The 17,243-nt window shown below is 39.4% G+C and overlaps 1 protein-coding gene across 2 annotated transcripts in view; it reads right to left on the bottom strand.

Moving 5' to 3' along the window:
- GLCCI1 (glucocorticoid induced 1) overlaps positions 1 to 16,765 on the bottom strand; it is a gene marked incomplete at both ends in the record, with an annotated part of 91,204 nt that extends 74,439 nt beyond the window's left edge. The window contains one exon of one of the 2 annotated variants that reach the window (XM_084230502.1): positions 16,058 to 16,765. In XM_084230502.1, the coding sequence (XP_084086628.1) occupies positions 16,058 to 16,508 (451 nt within the window). The remainder of the gene's footprint in view (positions 1 to 16,057) is intronic. The other variant, XM_084230501.1, reaches the window with a different exon arrangement.
- Positions 16,766 to 17,243: the final 478 nt, after the last annotated feature.

Genomic DNA, 17,243 nt, shown 5'->3' with positions numbered 1-17,243 from the left:
CTCCCTGTCCACTATGCACATAGTTGCCCCACAACAGTGACAAACTTCATTGTCTTATTTGAAGACATGCCAAAGCCACTCCAAGTGTCAGCAATCACCACCCTAATCAGTCAGCAGTCATCAACAAGACCTTCCAGCAGCACAATGATTACTATTCCTAAAGGCTCAGGTGATGGTTAGCGTTTTTTCAGCAATAAAATATTTTTAATAATGGTATGGAAATTCAAAAAATAATAATGCTATTGCACACTTAACAATCTACAGTATAGTGTAAATATACTGTATATGCACTGGGAAACCAAAAAATCTGTGTGACTCACTTTACTGAGCTATTTGCTTTATGTTGGTAGTGTGGAATCAAATCTGCAATATCCCAGAGGTGTGCCTATATATCTATCATTTAGTCTTACCGAGTGGCAAGGAAGAACAGGAAAAAACAGGATTTTAAATCCTATAGAAGGGCTTAACTCCATTTGTCTGAATTACCCTGGATTATTATAGTTAAATTTTAAAATGAGTCTCATTGCATTATTCTCATTAATTGTCACAATAAAGATGACACGCTAACTTAATAATTTATCTTATTCTAACAGGGAACTTGTACTCAAAGAATAGAGTTCTTAAAGAATACCAGCATTTTCAATAGAAAGGGAATTGAAGGCCTTCCTGGTGGTGCAAGGAGTTAAAGTCTCAGCACTATGAAGCTATCTGCAGCTACTACAGCAAGAGTTCAATCCCTGGCCAGGCAGCTAACCCACATGGCACAGCAGACCTCTCCTGTCTGGTCTACTGCTCCCCTCAGCAGTGTATTTCAGTCAATCCGCCTATTCTGCTCCCCACGCTGTCTCTGGTGAATCCTCTCATCTCCCACCCCCCGCACCTCTGGTCTACACCCCAGCTCTTGTATGCTAAATAAATCTTTTTTTAAAAAGTAAATTGAGTTTGGCAAGAACACAAGGTACACAACAGAGATGCTGAGATGAGCCTTTGATTTAAAGCTAAGGATTTTGGACTTCAGAAATCTAATTTTGTTTTTCTAATTAAGAAAGACTGTGCTTATGGCAGAGCACAGGCAAAATTAAAGATGGGAGACTAATGGCAAGCAGAACCACTGAAGAGTGGCAGTTCCAACAGTGCAAGCACAAGAAATAATTAAGACATGGAGTGAATATAAAGAAACCAGTATTCAGAAGATAATTCTGAAAAGATGGGAGAAGATACAGTGATAAGATATAGCAACCATCTGGGGGAAATGCAAGGATACCCTGGGTCTGAATGTCTTAACCAAAACTATGTTCCATAGTGCCATTAAGTAAAAAAAGAAAACTATTCAAACTCCCATTTCTGCAACAAGTTCTCTGAGTTAAAACTTATACATACTCATCTTAATAACTACCCTTCTATGTTTATTACACATGAATAATTAAAACATATGACCCAAATTTGCAATTATACAGAGTAAAATCTATTAATAAATTATTGGTTTTCTCTTAGTAGCACAAAAAATACTCTAGGTCACTTTTTCAAAGCCTATAAACTAACTACTCTCTGAAAATGAGGTTGAATACACTTAAAAGTTTTTATACAGAAAACAGGACCAGAAAGGAGGCAAAACATCGAAAGAAAGTTTTATTTTAAATCGTATGGATAAGTAGAATGTAAGGCTCATGTATTTTTATTTGTTGTACATAGGTACAATCTATAATACCCAGTTGAGAAGTGGAGATATAGTTATCTACACCTTTTAAACACCAATATAATCTTCTCAAAAGTCAAAGTTAACTTCAGCAGAGAAAATGATCACATACTAAGAAAATTAAACTGCAGATCATGGGACTGCTATTCTAAACTATGTTACATGATTCAGAAGACAATCTATATTTTTTTGTTGTTTTTTCCTCTTATTTTTTTCTTACATCTATGTAGTCCCCATAGTTCTCCCACCACCATGTTGCCCATGAACCATATTCTCCATATTCTCTTGTGTTATGCCCACCCTAGTTTTGAAACCCCTCCCTCCTCCTACCTTCCTGTATGCCTCAAATCTATGGTCAGTATGCTAGTTTTAACTTTTTCTTGACCTTTTGTTTGGTTTCTCTATATTCCACACATAAGTGAGACCCTCCTATCGATATCTTTTTCCTTCTGACTTATTTTGGCTAGCATAATCCCCTTCAGCTCCATCCATGTTGCAGCAAATTGCATAACAGCTTTTTTAATAGCTGAGGAATATTCTATCATATAAATATACAAAATCTTTTTCTTTTTTAAAGATTTATTTATTTATTTATACAAGCACTGGGTACAGTCAGAAGTGCAGGAGGGTGAGAGAATTCACTAGAGCCAGAGCAGGGAACAGAACAAGCGGACTGACAAAATACGCTGTTGAGGGGAGCAGCAGGCAGCAGGAGAGGTCTGCGCACCACGCAGGACCCTCGCTGGTGGCCGGGGATACAGCAGGCAGTGCAGAGGCTGCAGGCAGCTTCGCAGCCCAGCGCTCAACCACTGCGCCACGGGGGAGGCCCCAAATATACTACATCTTTTTGATCCATTCATCTATTTTGGAGCATTTGGGTTGCTGCTGTATCTTGGCTATTGTAAAAGGTGTGCAATAAACATAGAAGTGCAGGGTTCCTTTCAAAATAGTGTTTTTGAGAATCTATATTAAATTGATAAATTATTCTCCAAACCCAAATTTTTTTTTAACTGAACAATACTGAAGTACAAAAAACAGCTCTATCATGGCATTCAGCATTTAAGACACACCTCCAGTAGGAAATTTAATTGTAATATCATAAATAATAAATTTCCCCATAATCACAAAGAAGTTGAGAAGTGTATCATTAGATGCAATCCTTTGGTTTTATCTTACATGAGACAAAATCCTAAGTCACTACTATTTGTTATATATTAAAATTACTTAAATTATTACAAAAGAGGAACCTTTACTCTATATGGAAGTTTCAGAAGCCAATCATTATCCAATGAATGCTGAGAGAGGAACATGGACTTTAGGACCTTCTTTCATACATGCGCACACACACACACACACACGTGAGTGTGTCCTATACAAATAATCAGATTAGTTGGTCAATTTCTTGGTCCTTGAGTATATGCAGAAACTCTAAGTTAAAAATCAGCATACAGGAATATACAATTATAAATAAATCATTAGGGTCTCCGCTGGTGGCACAGTGGTTGAGCGCTGGGTTGCCCACAGCCTCTGCAGTGCCGGTTCGATCCCCAGCCACCGGCGAGGGTCCCACCTGGCATGCAGACCTCTCCTGCCGCATCCGCTGCTCCCCTCAGCAGTGTATTTCATTGGTCTGCCTGTTCTGCTCCCTGCTCTGGCTCTGGTGAATTCCCTCACCCTCCCGCGCTTCTGATTGTACCCAGTGCTTGTATAAATAAATAAATCTTAAAAAAAAAATCATTAATTCAAAGCACTAATCACATTTCCAGTTGAATTATGCATACTAATTGCTTTGTCCTCCTGACAATGATAATAAAGTTTTGTGTAAGTTTTCATTAAGGAAAAAATGAAGTTGTTTAGGAACAAGTATGCCAGGAAATTATAATTAAAGTAATAACTTCCTTTTTTAAAAAGATTTATTTATTTATTCATACAAGAGCTAGGGGGCAGGACAGGGGTGTGGGGGATGAGAGGATTCACCAGAGACAGAGTGGGGAGCAGAACAGGCGGATTGACTTAAATACACTGCTGAGCGGAACAGTGGGCAAGACAGGAGAGGTCTGCTGCGCCATGTGGGTCACCTCCCTAATGGGGGCTCGACCTGGTGCTGCAGAGGCTGCAGATAGCTTCACAGTGCTGAGACTCAATCCCTTGCACCACCAGGGAGGCTCAATAATTTCTTTTTATCAGGGCAAATTATTACAGAAAAAGCCTTCAAATATTTGTCTAATGTTAAAGCATATCTTTTCATAGAGAAATGTGAGAAAATCATTAGTACTTATTTGAATACTAAATTTCAAAAAATCTTAGAAATTCAGGCTAGAAGGGGAATGGAATGGATCTAGTCATGTTCATTTGCAACAACTTCTTAGGATATTAATTAATTCTGCTAAACATCACTAGAACATTTTATGCAGCAATAAAAAATTACACTATTCAGTAATATGTTTTTACAACCTCAAATGAACCTCAACCTTGTGTAACTGACTTCCTAAAAAGTTTGTGTAAATAACACTTTGGTAAATTGAATATTTTACTTGCACATAAGTTAGGCATTCTGTAAAGCAAGTAACTATCCCAAAATTTGCTTTATAGCTTAAAACTTTTACATTAATGAAGTACAAATTAATCTGCAATTTATGTTCTTAGAGCTCAACATAATCATGATCTTTACGACCATAAAAACAATTAGATTTTTAATGAAAAAAAATGAAGTCAACCAAATTTGGGGCACAATGATTTAAGTTTCTCTAAATATAACATCTTTAGAAGGTGATTCCATGAAAACTCACTAGATGAAAATTCACTTAACAGCATTCGAACTGTAACTTGGGAACTCACTCTATAAAGGGGTATCTTTCACCTTTCAAAATGTGGACTGTCCTATCATTACTTCTCTTTGTTCTCCCTATTTTTTTCTATCATCAAGAGCACCCAGCTCCTGTTTTGTATGATGGACTAAATAAGTTCCTGCCCAAGCTTACATAGCAATGAACTATAGGTCCAAAATGAAGATAAAAGCCATTAGTTATTTAAACCATTAGGCATTTTAGAAAAGAAATGAACCATATATAACCTATTAGTTTTGATCTTTGTCAGACATTTATAAAACTGTATGCTATAATAATCACAATTAATAATGGATAAAAGTTGAGCATGAACAAACTTTGAGTATAAGAAACACAAATAAGAAACTGTGCATTCACCTAACATATCAAATAAATGATAATACAATACTACATAGAAAACTATTTTCCATTCTAGCTCAGTAAAGGCAGATATTTAGCTAAAGTCAAGTCCTACTCATCTGGTTAAACTCACAGGGCACCACTGCTCAGGTATTACCACACATTTCAACTACAACATTTCTACACAAGAAGCCACTTCCAAAAATAAAGTTAAGAATCCTGAGAGGAAGTGTGTGCGAGCATATACACACACACACACACACACAGAAAGTGTGTTTTCTCACAGAAAGTGTCAGTGATATCATCTTTGGTCAAACTATAGCAAAATAGTATATGTACAGGCAGCAGTAAAGTTTAGATATACTATAAAAGTCACAGGATTAAGTTCTCCTAAGGAAAACACTTATAAACTGTGATGACTTTAAAAAATAACAAATGTCTCAACATAGAAACATCAGCATAAGAAAATAATAATTCATACATGAAGTGCAGATAAAAGAAAGGGTGGAATTTGTGGCAGTTTTTACATGAATTGACCATGTGAAGAAATACAAATACAAGTATGTAACAATTGCACCTAGTATATGCATTCTGTAAATATCAGAGTTCTTCAGATATAATAGGACTTGAACAAATATTTATTATATGAAAAAGAGGGGAAAACTGATTATTTTACTTACCAACATACTGCCAAGAACCAGTACAATAACTCAAACAAACATTTCTTAACAAAGTTATCACTGAAATCACATTAAAGCTACTCTAATCTTTGGCGATACATTACCCAAAAGGACAAAAAGTGAGCAAATGCAATCGCTGAAGCAGGTGTTTCTAAATGACAGGATACTGTGGTATATAAAAAAGAATTAGATCTTAAAGCTTTTTAAGCTATCTGATAAAAAAAATTGCAGAATAGTATAGCTTTTTTCAAAATTCTTATTTCTGAGAACATTCTACACCCCTAGTTTTGCAACACTAAGGAAACTGCACTTAAAAAGTTTGCTAACACTGTTTAGTAAGTCTTACACACTTAAATAACCTGACTTTAAGCAGAAAAAGGACAATTGACTCTTTTCAGAGAGATGTATCAGAGCACTTCCAAAAAGACTTCAGAAGAAAGAAAATGACAGTGTCACAGAACTCTCAAAAATATCATATGAATGTTTTGTTTACAGACTAACAGGGAATATATCAGTATATCCATATTTTACAATCTTTTTTGGAAGGATCACTTCAAGGGTTTACATGAGAGTAGCAAGGTTTTTTGTTGTTATTTTTGTTTTCTGATGACTAGATCTGATGTAACACTGAGCAACTGGGCGACGGATTTATTATGATTTAAAGGTACAAAACAGGACCTCCCCAGTGGTGCAGTGGTTGAGCGCCTGGCTGCGAAGCTGTCCACAGCCTCAGCAGCGCCGGTTCAATCCTCGGCTGGCCGCCCGGCGAGGTTCCCACATGGCGTGCAGACCTTTCCTGCCGCGCCCACCGCACCCGCTGCTCCCCTCAGCAGTATATTTCGTCAGTCTGCCTGTTGTGCTCCCCGCTCTGGCTCTGGTGAATTCTCCCACCCTCCCGCACCTCTGACTGTACCCAGTGCTTGTATAAATAAATAAATCTTTTAAAAGAAAATAAAGGTACAAAACATTACTTCATTCATTTAACTTATAAACCGATAAATGTAGCAAGAAAATAATTACAGAAGAAATGTAAGGAGAAACTTCATCCACAGATTCTATATGATATAGTATCACAACAATAAAAATACCATTTCAAATGTTACTTATGAAAGAATTCATGTTCTACATTGACTTTTAACAGTGCTTACAGTAAGCACAAGTGACACTCAAAAAATGTCAAAACACCCTTCAAGAAATTATTAAAATGGAGATAGAAATATCTTTTCTATATCACATTAGCAAGTTAAAATTAAAGGTTTAAGGAGGTATCAACTGAGAAGATAGTACACCTTATTGCTTTGACATGACCATGATATATAACAAGATACAAATGTGAATGCTGCTAAAATATCATCTAATGGTAAGAGTAGAGAATCACACTGTTAGGCTTTAATGGAGTCTTACATGCTTTATTATAAATGTAAAAATTACACTGTCAAATATGAAAATGTAAAAGATCACATTCTACCAGATTTTGAGATTTCATGTAAAAGGCAGTTTTTAAATATTAAATGCTAAATTCTCTCTTAACAAAATGGTAACTCCTTGAAGGGCCAAGGGGAAGAGCTAATGCACAATATGATTTTGAAGTGCTATGATACTGTTATATGCATACTTGAGACCTGAATCACTGGGAATACTTGTAAGTTATTTTAAGTTTTGTGGACCCTAGAGTCCAGTCCCATTTAGAGTTCTCTTCACCCAGCATTCCCACCCCACTCTAAAGCTATTTTTGGCCTTTGTGTAAATTAACTACATAAGCAATAGGATAGCCCATTGTGCATGTTTTCCTGCCCCATAATTAATTGAGTTCCTAAGGCAACTTTCAGCTAACTTGAAGTCTAGACTTAACGCTTACATGAGTTCGCTGGGTCCCTCTATGCAAAATGCCTGACTTTGAGCAAATTACTTAATTTTTCAAGATGTCATCTCCTCCTCTGTGACAAAAGGTTAATAAAAGTATTCCACATTAGGTTCTGGTGAAGAGTGGTGACTGACATAAAACCTCAATTTTATTAAAAATCATCTAGTCTGTATACTACTATAGTAATCAAAACAATACGGTATTGGCATAAAAAGACACAAAGACCAACGAAACAGTCTGGAAATAAACCCAAGCATATATTATCAATGGAGCTTTGATAAGGGTGTAAAGAATATACAATGAGGAAGGACAGTCTCTTCAATAAATAGTGCTGAGAAAATTGGATATCCACATGCAAAAGATTTAAAATGGACCCTTACAGAAGCTAAATTAACTGAAAGTGGATTAAAAAACCTTACATATAAGACCTGGAACTGTAAAAACCTAGATTATGGGGGAAAAGCCCTTCACATTGGCCTGACAATGAAACTTTGGCTATGACAAAGAAAAAAGCACAAAGAATAAAAGCAAAAATAAATGGGATTACATCAAACAAAAATGTTTCTGCACAGGGAGAGAAAGAACAACTATGGCATAGAAGAAAATACTTGCAAATCATGTATATGATACGGGTTAATATCCAAAAAATATAAGGAACTTTTATAACTCAATTACACACCAAAAAAGGGGGAAAATCACCTGCTTTAAAAATGGGCAAAAGATCTGAATAGACATTTTTCTAAAGATGACATACAAATAACATGAAAAGGTACTCATTATCACTAGTCATGGGGAAATGCAAATTAAAACCACAACAAGATACCTCCTCACACCTATTAGAATGACTATTATCAAGAAGAAAAGAGGTAAGTATTGGCAAGGATGTGGAGAAAAGGAAATGCTCGCACATTGCTGGAAATGGTACAGCCACTGTGGATACCAGTTTGGAGGTAACATGATTCAGCAAACCACTTCTGGGTATATAGGGGGAAAGAAATCTGTGTCTTGAATAGATTCTCTTTCTTCCCATGTTCATTGCAGCATTATTCACAAGAGCTAAGATACAGAAACAGACTAAGTATCTGTTGATAAGAGGAATAAAGACAAGTGTGCTACACACACACACACACAGACACACACAGCCTTTTAAAAGAAATCCTGCCCATGAGTAACATTATACTAAGTGAAATAAGCTAGACAAAATATTGTTATGATATCCATCATATGTAGAATCCAGAAAAGTTAAATTCATAGACGCAAAAAATAAACCAATGGCTGCCAGAGCTGGCAGGCTGGGGAAATGGGAAGCTGTTGGTCACAGGGTGCAAATTTCTGGTTACAAGATGAATGAGCTCTGGGAATATAATGTACAGAATGGTGACTCCTGTCAACAAATCCTATTATGTTCTTAAAATTTGCTACCCATCCTCACAACATATTCAAAAAAGTGGGGGCCTTAACAAACCTTGGGGGGAGGAGGGTATATAAAAAATTATCTAGTTTAATAAACTTTATTTTCCTTTTAATATTAGTAGAATCTTTTCCTTACTCATCTTAAAAATTCCACTTCTCTCATTTTCAAAATATCAAAGATAAGATGCAAACAGTTAGTGACTTGCTATATATCAAATGTTAAAGCAGAAACAAAACCCAAGTTTCTTGGCTGCAAATCTAATACTTTCCAGTATACCTTTTTGTTTCTAAGACTCTCATGGAATCATTTGAAATATACTTTCTTATGTTTCTAACTAGATAATTAATTCAAGATAAGTGCTAGGTTATCCTATTAATATGTAGCCAAACATTGATTCATTCCATCTTCATCAGAAAAGAAGACAATCCCAAGAGCAAATTTATAGAATCAGTTAAAGGGTAACTCTGGTTGTCAGTTAATGCTCAATATTATACCAATACTTATCATTTTAGTAAATATAGCATCAGTATTAATAAAGGTAATTAAGACAGAGTTCATGTATGCCTTGTTTGTTCTGCTTAAGAAAACAACTGTATAATTTTAGAAAATGTTTCATCAAATAGCTAATTTTTCAGTAATGTAAAAGTTAAAATAAGTTAGTGGAGTATTCACAAAAGTTCTTCCACGGCCATCCTGGCTAAATAAACAGGGATTTATGTCAGTAGGTGATGGGTATTTTATCCTCAGTAACTCTGGGCAATCAGTTGTAACAGTTTTTACCTTTCTGTTATAAAACACATTCAGATGTTTAGTGGGTACTTTAATGTTAATGACTTGGAGGACAATTTTGGACAATGACCTTGCCACACATTAAATTCACTACTTTTTTCAACTCATCCTTATTTCCTGTAAGCCATCAAGGCACACTATGGAGGTACTTCATTAAGTTACAAACATACAGAATTCAAAGCCACAAATTGTAGTGATAACTACTGGCTCTTTGTAGGGACAGCAGTTGCTGGAACAATCTCTTGAGATCAGAGTCTTGGTTAGTGATTACAGAAGCATTCACCAGCTAAACACCACATATTACTGACTTTTAATATTCATGGAAAAAAGTAATTATATCACTATGATTCAAGGACAGCACAGAGTCTAGGTGTAAGGAGGCCCAGATATAATCAAATTCACCTATTCATATCCTGAAGCTCTCAAGAATCTCTCTCTCTCTCTCTCTCTCTCTCTCTCTCTCTCTCTCTCTCTCTCTCAAAACACACATACACACACACACACACACACACACACACTTTTATGTAAGAAAAAAATGGCGCTTAATGACCAATTCATCCATATTCTATTTGGTTACATTCACTACCTTAGGTCTTAAATTTTTAGACATTCTGAAAATGTCAAAATATATCCTGGCACATAATGGTACTGTGGAAACAACAGAAAATCTAGTCTTCAGTAATTCTTTTAGTTCAGACACCATGGCTGATCACCAACATCAGTCCATTTAAATTAGGAGAATCAAGAGAGTTCTGTGGAATGAACACTAGATCTAAAATCAGAAGATCTGCATGCGAAATTCACTTTTTTGACTAATCAAAGCATCCACTGTGCTGTATATACTAAGCATTCAAATGTTTTCTTACTTTCTCCCCAGGCCCTATATCTGTGCCTCTTACATGCAGACTCTGTGCTGTCCTTGAATCATAGTGAGAATTACTTTTTCTCCATGAATATTAAAGGTTAGTAATATGTGCTGTTTAGCTGATGAGTGCTTCAATAATCACTAAGCAGAGACACTGATCTCAAGTGACTGTTCCAGCAACACCACCATAATAGAGGATTTACTGAGGTAGTCATGAATTTGCCTTCTCTTGGTTATGTGCGTCACTGGACTAAACAACACTGCTTATAGTATCTGCTGTGTTTGTTCCTCCTAAAATAAAGTACCGCAAAAGCATCTCTCCATTAATTTTACATAAACATTTGTTCATAATGTAAATAAAACCCTAATTTACTCCAGAATTACCACTGATCTATTATAATTTGTTGTACAGAGCAAGCACAAACGTCTTATTCTAGAATCAGCAGGACAATGGGTGTAGTCACAGTCAGTTCCAGGGGTCCAGAGAGAGGGAAAGAAGAGGTGGCTTCTGGCCTTCCATCAGTTCCTTGGGCTTTCTTTGCCAACAGATGAGTAGTGTTCTTTCCACCACTTAATTTTGGCAAACCCAGTTAAAGAACATCAGTTACATAAGCTCAACCTCTTATTAAAATAAATAGTATACAGCACAAAAATAGTGTCAGTGATTTGGTTTCTTTGACAATAAAAGAATAAAATTATATGCAGACAACAAAAGGCAACTCCACCAGACACAGACCCAGTATAGGTGCTATAGAAAAGTCTATCTTGGTAGTGTCTAGAAATCTTAAGCTCTGAAGAAAGGACTGGACTAAAATTAAGAATAACAAAATCACTAGTATATTTTCCTTGGAAGATCATTAAGGTACATTTTAAAGTTTTAATAAAATAAGCTTTTAGAATTTTTTTTTTTTTTAAGTTTCAGAGTTTAGGAAAACCCTCTATTAGCCACTGGCATTTATCTCCATTGTTATTCACTAAGAGCCTAATTATTTGCTTGTTTTCTTATTCACATTTAATATACATTAATACAAAATATAAATCACAAGGAAGCCATTACTCCTGACATTTTCCCAATGTATAGATCCTAATTTACATTAAGTCCTTGAGGAAACATACACTGCAGTGAATGAAATGTGCTTTCCTATAAAGTACTGTAAATAATAATTTTTAGTCTAGTATATAAACATAGAACTTTGCAGTAAACTGACCAAGGCACTTTTATATGCCGTAGGTATACAATTTTCAGTTAGTTTAGAGAAGTAGCTATCTGGGAGGAATATAATTTTTGAACACATAGCAGTAGGTTAAGGATAAAGAGAGTTTATGAATGCACTTATATATTTTGCTGTCTCCACAATGAGCTAGAGATTTTGTGCATCATAGTTGATGAGGGAAAATAACAAGTTATTGGTATTGAGTATAGTTCATCAAAACCTTTCCCAAAATCAGTATTTGAAATGTCTCTTTAGAAAACAGCTAATGCTTGAACATCTCTAAAAAAAGAGAAAAAAAGTTGCCATTTTAAAAACTGAACACAGTATACAAATGACAAAAAAGGGAAATCTAATGAAAATGTAAAAAACTGAAAGCTTAAAACAGACACATATTGTATAAGTCATTTAACATATGTTGGTGGGTTATGTAGTTTCTTTTAAAATATAATATTAATTTCTTAATGTACAAACCAATAAGGCTCTCAAGATACTCATGTACTCAATAGAGTTAGTAATCTGTTGAGAGCATTAGGTCTATATATATCTAATATTTTATATCAGTCATCCGACTCATGTTGTTTTCCATAGCAGAAACTATATAAATTACAAGCTCTTCCACGTTTTTTGTTGCTGGATTTGGTATACCTAAAAATAAGCAGTATTCATCATCCAGAGTACTCTGATGCAACTGTTTTTATATCTTTTATAATTTATAATTCACCCTAATGTTCAATCTTTATAAAAAACCATGGGAGGACCTGCATCTGTTAACTTACTATCTTGCATAGTAAAACTGTGAGTATTTGCTGTTTTTCAAATCCATAGGTTTTGCTCCATGAGGTTTCAGAAAGAAGCCACTTTATTATACTTTCTTTTGGTTGTTACTAATGATTTTAGCTTAATGATCATTCATTTTAATACTAATATCCTTCTATATTATCACTGAAGTTGTTCTATTTATCTCAAAGGTAGACTTTATGTATTAGCATTACAAAAATAACTATTTGCATAATACTTTATGATTTTACATCTATTACAAACACATCACAGGGAGCCTGAGGATGCATTCAGTAGCTTGTCATTCACCACTTCAAGACCCTTCAGAACCAAATAAGGGGGAGGATGACATTTTGCTAATGGCAGACCTATAGAAATGAATATAAACAATAAAGCTTCAAGTTTTGAAAATACAAAAGGAATTCAAAATTCTATAAATATGATCTCTGTGCATAAACAAAAGTTTCCTTTTGTAAAACTCCACGTCCTCAATGTACATACAGCAAGGTGATTGAAGATCTATGTATTTTCTCTATGATACCCATTTTAATTATCTAAAACCACTTTAAAAATAAAATTACTTTCTTTTAGCTGGCTTTCATATATTGAGGTTGGTTGTGTTTATTTACAGAATTCAGCTTTTCCTCACCCACGTGAAATAATCTGAACATCAATTCTTTATTCCCTAGCCATAACCCTATACATATGCATATTAAGAATATTTAAGAGGGAGATAGCAATGATCTAACATGTTTAGAAATTATGTGGTTTCATAATTTCTTTTTGGTAAAATAATTACAAACAAAATTGTTTAAAGCGGCTATATGTCTTGTATAACCACCAGCTCAGATGAAAAAATACTGAATACTCAGTTATGTCATTTCTAATCCAAATGCCCACAGCACTTGAAGCTTTCTGTAAACAATATGTCTCTATAGTAAATACATATCCCTTGAGCCACCATCTAGTTAATTTAACATTTTTAATGCAGTTTCAAATGTAGCACAGCACCATCTTAAGCACACACACACTCTCTCTCTCTCTCTCTCTCTCTCTCTCACTCACTCACAGGAGAGTACAGGAAAAAAAGGAGGTGGAGAGCAAGAAATGGAGCACGTTGTTGTTTTTCATTCATGCAGTATAGTGATGTCAGTGTCTGCAGCAGTGGCAGTGGCGGCAGGAGCCTTGACCTGTGGAGGCTAAAATCCACTGAAGTCAGAACCTTGCAGAATTCAAAAGAATCTGAGTAGATAATCGTTTGAAAAATTGCTCAGCTGTTCATAGCATGGATTTTAAATGGCTAAGTCGAGAGACCAGATTAGTTAAAACTGCAGTTTTAATGTGGGTAGAGAGAAGGCGGGATGTGAAGAAGTAATAGAAAGATAATATAATCAGGGAACTGGGACCCGAAACAAGAATCTGCATTCAAAATCACTTTAATATAAGAAACTGACAAAACCACCTGGTGTTAAGAACAACAAAAAAGCCTCTTCCATTCCACACAAGCTCTCTGATGATGCAAATCTGTCTGTTGCACAACTAGACTCAGAAAAGTGTTTTCATCATGATTGCATTAAAATTTCATTAAACTCGGATGTGCCACACTACAACAAAGAGGACAGTTTAAGCCTGATCAGAAATTTCATTAGAATTATTTGATGATGGACCATGTAATTCCTAAGCAATTACGGCTTTTGAAGGATGCAGAAAAACAAGTTGTACTATGATCTGTTGTAAGATGTTAGTGTTTATCAACCAAAGGGGAGGAGGTACTAGATGGCCATTATACTGTTGCAGCAATTGCTGAAACTACTCTTACTCTGCCCACAAAACCCCTCTGAACACAAGCTGCCGGCAATGCTTATTTTGCGGTTCTAAAAGAAAATTCCAAAACTCCATCTATGCACTGTTGAAGCTAAAACACTTAAAAATTTATGTAACTGCTGCCCTCTTTTCATTCTGTTACCTCTCGTTTCATATAGCTCTAGAAAATGTGCAAGGGAGTTGCATATGGCATTAATCTGTTAGAAAATGGTGGCCTTTTCTATAAAATACAGCCAAAGATGTGTGTTCAGTTGTGGTCATTATTAGGGCAATCACGTTGTTTTCATTCATTCATTCAGGATTTGCTGAAGGATGTCAGTTTCTGCAGCAGCTGGCTTGACCTGGGGGAGGAGTGGGGGAGCAAATTCCTCCTGGTGCATACAGATTACAGGATGTATTTCTTGGTGCTCATGTACACATCCCACTGCACTGCATCCCTGCCTCGCCATCAAGTGGTCTGGAAACTAGTACCTTAGTAACATGCTAATTACAGGTCTGAAATAGCAAAACAAAAACACCAAAAATGCAATCTACCCTAACACAGACAAATCACTTTCTCCAAGTCTAAGACCTTCATCAAGAAAACTCCATTAAAAAAATTCCACATACCACATAAACATTGTACAGAGCTCCACAGTGTTTCCCTTCCCAGCAGAGATTTTTCCACTCAGTATGATCGGTTCTCTCTACAATGCAGCAGCAGCAGCAGCGGCAGCGGCAGCGGCAGCGGCAGCAGCATCTGTAGCTCTAGGCTGGTGTGTAATAATAATAGCTACTCCACTCTCCCTTATGGGCTTTAAGTAGCTGTTTTGGCTAATCTTCCTTTTCTCCCCCAGGACTCAACTAGATCATGCACTGTGTCCCTAGACATAAACAAAACAAAACCAAAACATAAAACATTAAGGAAAGCCCACGGCATCCATCAACTCACCATTACCTTTGATACCTAACAATAAAGAAACTTGAGATCCTTCAACAGCTCAACTGAACTGTTAAGTGTACTTAAAAATGGAAGGAAAAAGTGAACAAACCCCATAAACAGTTCTTTAGAATTTTGCCATGACAATCTTGAGTTAGGCATAAACTGTTTCCCGTGCAACGCTACTCTGAAGCATGACTATATAAAGTAGAGGAAAGAGGGAGACCAGGGCGAGAAAAAAAGCCCAACAGCCCTATACATGCCGATTGCACAGCCAAAACTACTCTCCCCTCCACACATCCAGCAGACAGATGCCCCTCCACAAGCAATGTCACCACCTCCCAGAGAGAGCGAACGATCGATCGACCCCCCAGAGAGGCAGAGCTCCCTCCTGGTATTTACAGACACGTTAGGAACTTTGCAGGAAAACACAAAGAGGTAGAAGCTCTAGACAGCCACCACCTCATCAGCTCCCGGAGAGTTCGTGTGCGTGTTTTTTAAGTGTCTCGCCCAGCTCCTCCTTCCCCGCTACAAACAGCAAACACTTGAGCGAGCTAATCAGCTCTTAAATTGGAAAAAAAAACCTTTCGATGCAGGCGAGTGGTGCTAGATAAAATCTGCGGGGCGGGCGGCGTGAGGGTCAAATAAAAGTTGCCGTGCAGTGCACTCCTCCGAGCCCCGCAGCGACCGCAGGGGGGTGAGATTCCCAAAGCCACTTTCACACCTTCGGTAATGCACTAGCAAAGAGAAGCCCGGAGAGGCTGAAGTTTCCACGGAGGGCACCGTCGGGGAGACGCAGCCCGGGAGGACGGGAGGGTTGGGCTCGCTACCTCTGCACACGGGCGAGCCGGGGCTCCGTCTCTCAGGTGAGCTGCTCCTCCGCTGGCTCTCGGGGGACCGTCTCGGGCGGCCCTTGGCCCGCGGCGCCTGCTCGGTCGGGGCCGCAGCCGGCGGCGGCGTCGGGCTGGGCGGGCTGGGACCGCGGGCCGCGCCGGGCCCCGGGAGGCTGCCCAGCGCGGCGGCGGCGGCGGCGGCGGCGGGCGGGCGCGTGGGACTGTGCTGGCCGCCCCGCAGGAGCTGGTAGGGCACCGTGGCGCGGATGGGCTGCAGCAGCCGGCCGGCTCCCGCACCCGGGGCGCAGCCCACGCCGCCGCCGCCCGCCCCGTTCCCGCTCCCGGCGGTGGGGGCGGCGGGCGGGGAGCCCGCGGCGCCGCGCCGCATCCTCTGCGGCGCGGGGTGCGGGGTTTGGGAGGAACTGGAGGAGGAGGAGGCAGTGGACATGGTGGCTCCGCGAGCCCTGGACGACGCGGCCGACCCCGAGGCGCGCGAGCGTGTGGGAGCCGGCGCGAGAGTGCGTGCGAGTGTGTAAGGGGGAGGGGCGGGGGGACCGCGAGGGGGCGGAGTCTCGCGGCTCCCCCTTCCCGAGGCGCACCCCCGACGCCCTGGCGAGGGGGAGGGGAAGGCTGTGAAAACAAACGTCCAACGGCCCCAACCGCCCGACCGGGCTCGGCGCGGCGGTCACCGCCCGGGCCGCGTGGAGCCCGGAACCGCCGCCGCCCGGGGCATCGCGCTGACAGGGCAGCCGGGACCGGCTCGGATCGCGCAGCCCGCGGGGCGCTCGCAGCCGGCTTCGCCGCCCTCGCGGGCCTGGACGCGCGGGAGAGCGCGGCAGCTGCAGGGGGCGCCGGGACCCCTGCGTCGGGGGGCCGGGGCCGGGGGAAGGGGCCTCGGTGTGCCGGCAGCTCCGCGGAGCCCACGCCGCCGCCTCTGCCCGCTCCTCACTCCAAATGGCAACTGATCCTCCCCGACACGCGGACCCCGCCCCGGGCGCCGCCTCTCGGCGCTGGGGGCCCGGCGGCTGCCTCCACGGCGGTTCCCATTGGCTCCATCGCGCTACTCCAGAGCGCCGGTGATTGGTTCTGGGGCAGGAGTGAGAGGAGCGTCTACCAATGAACGTGGTGGTACCGACTTTGGAGGAGGGGTGTGAGGGATGGAAGCGTGAGTGGGGGGCGCCGG

The sequence above is a fragment of the Talpa europaea genome, assembly GCF_964194135.1.
Source record: "Talpa europaea genome assembly, chromosome: 3".
NCBI lineage: Eukaryota > Metazoa > Chordata > Mammalia > Eulipotyphla > Talpidae > Talpa > Talpa europaea.
The sequence above is the reverse complement of the archived record's forward strand: the minus strand, read 5'-3'. Positions and strand labels throughout refer to the sequence as shown.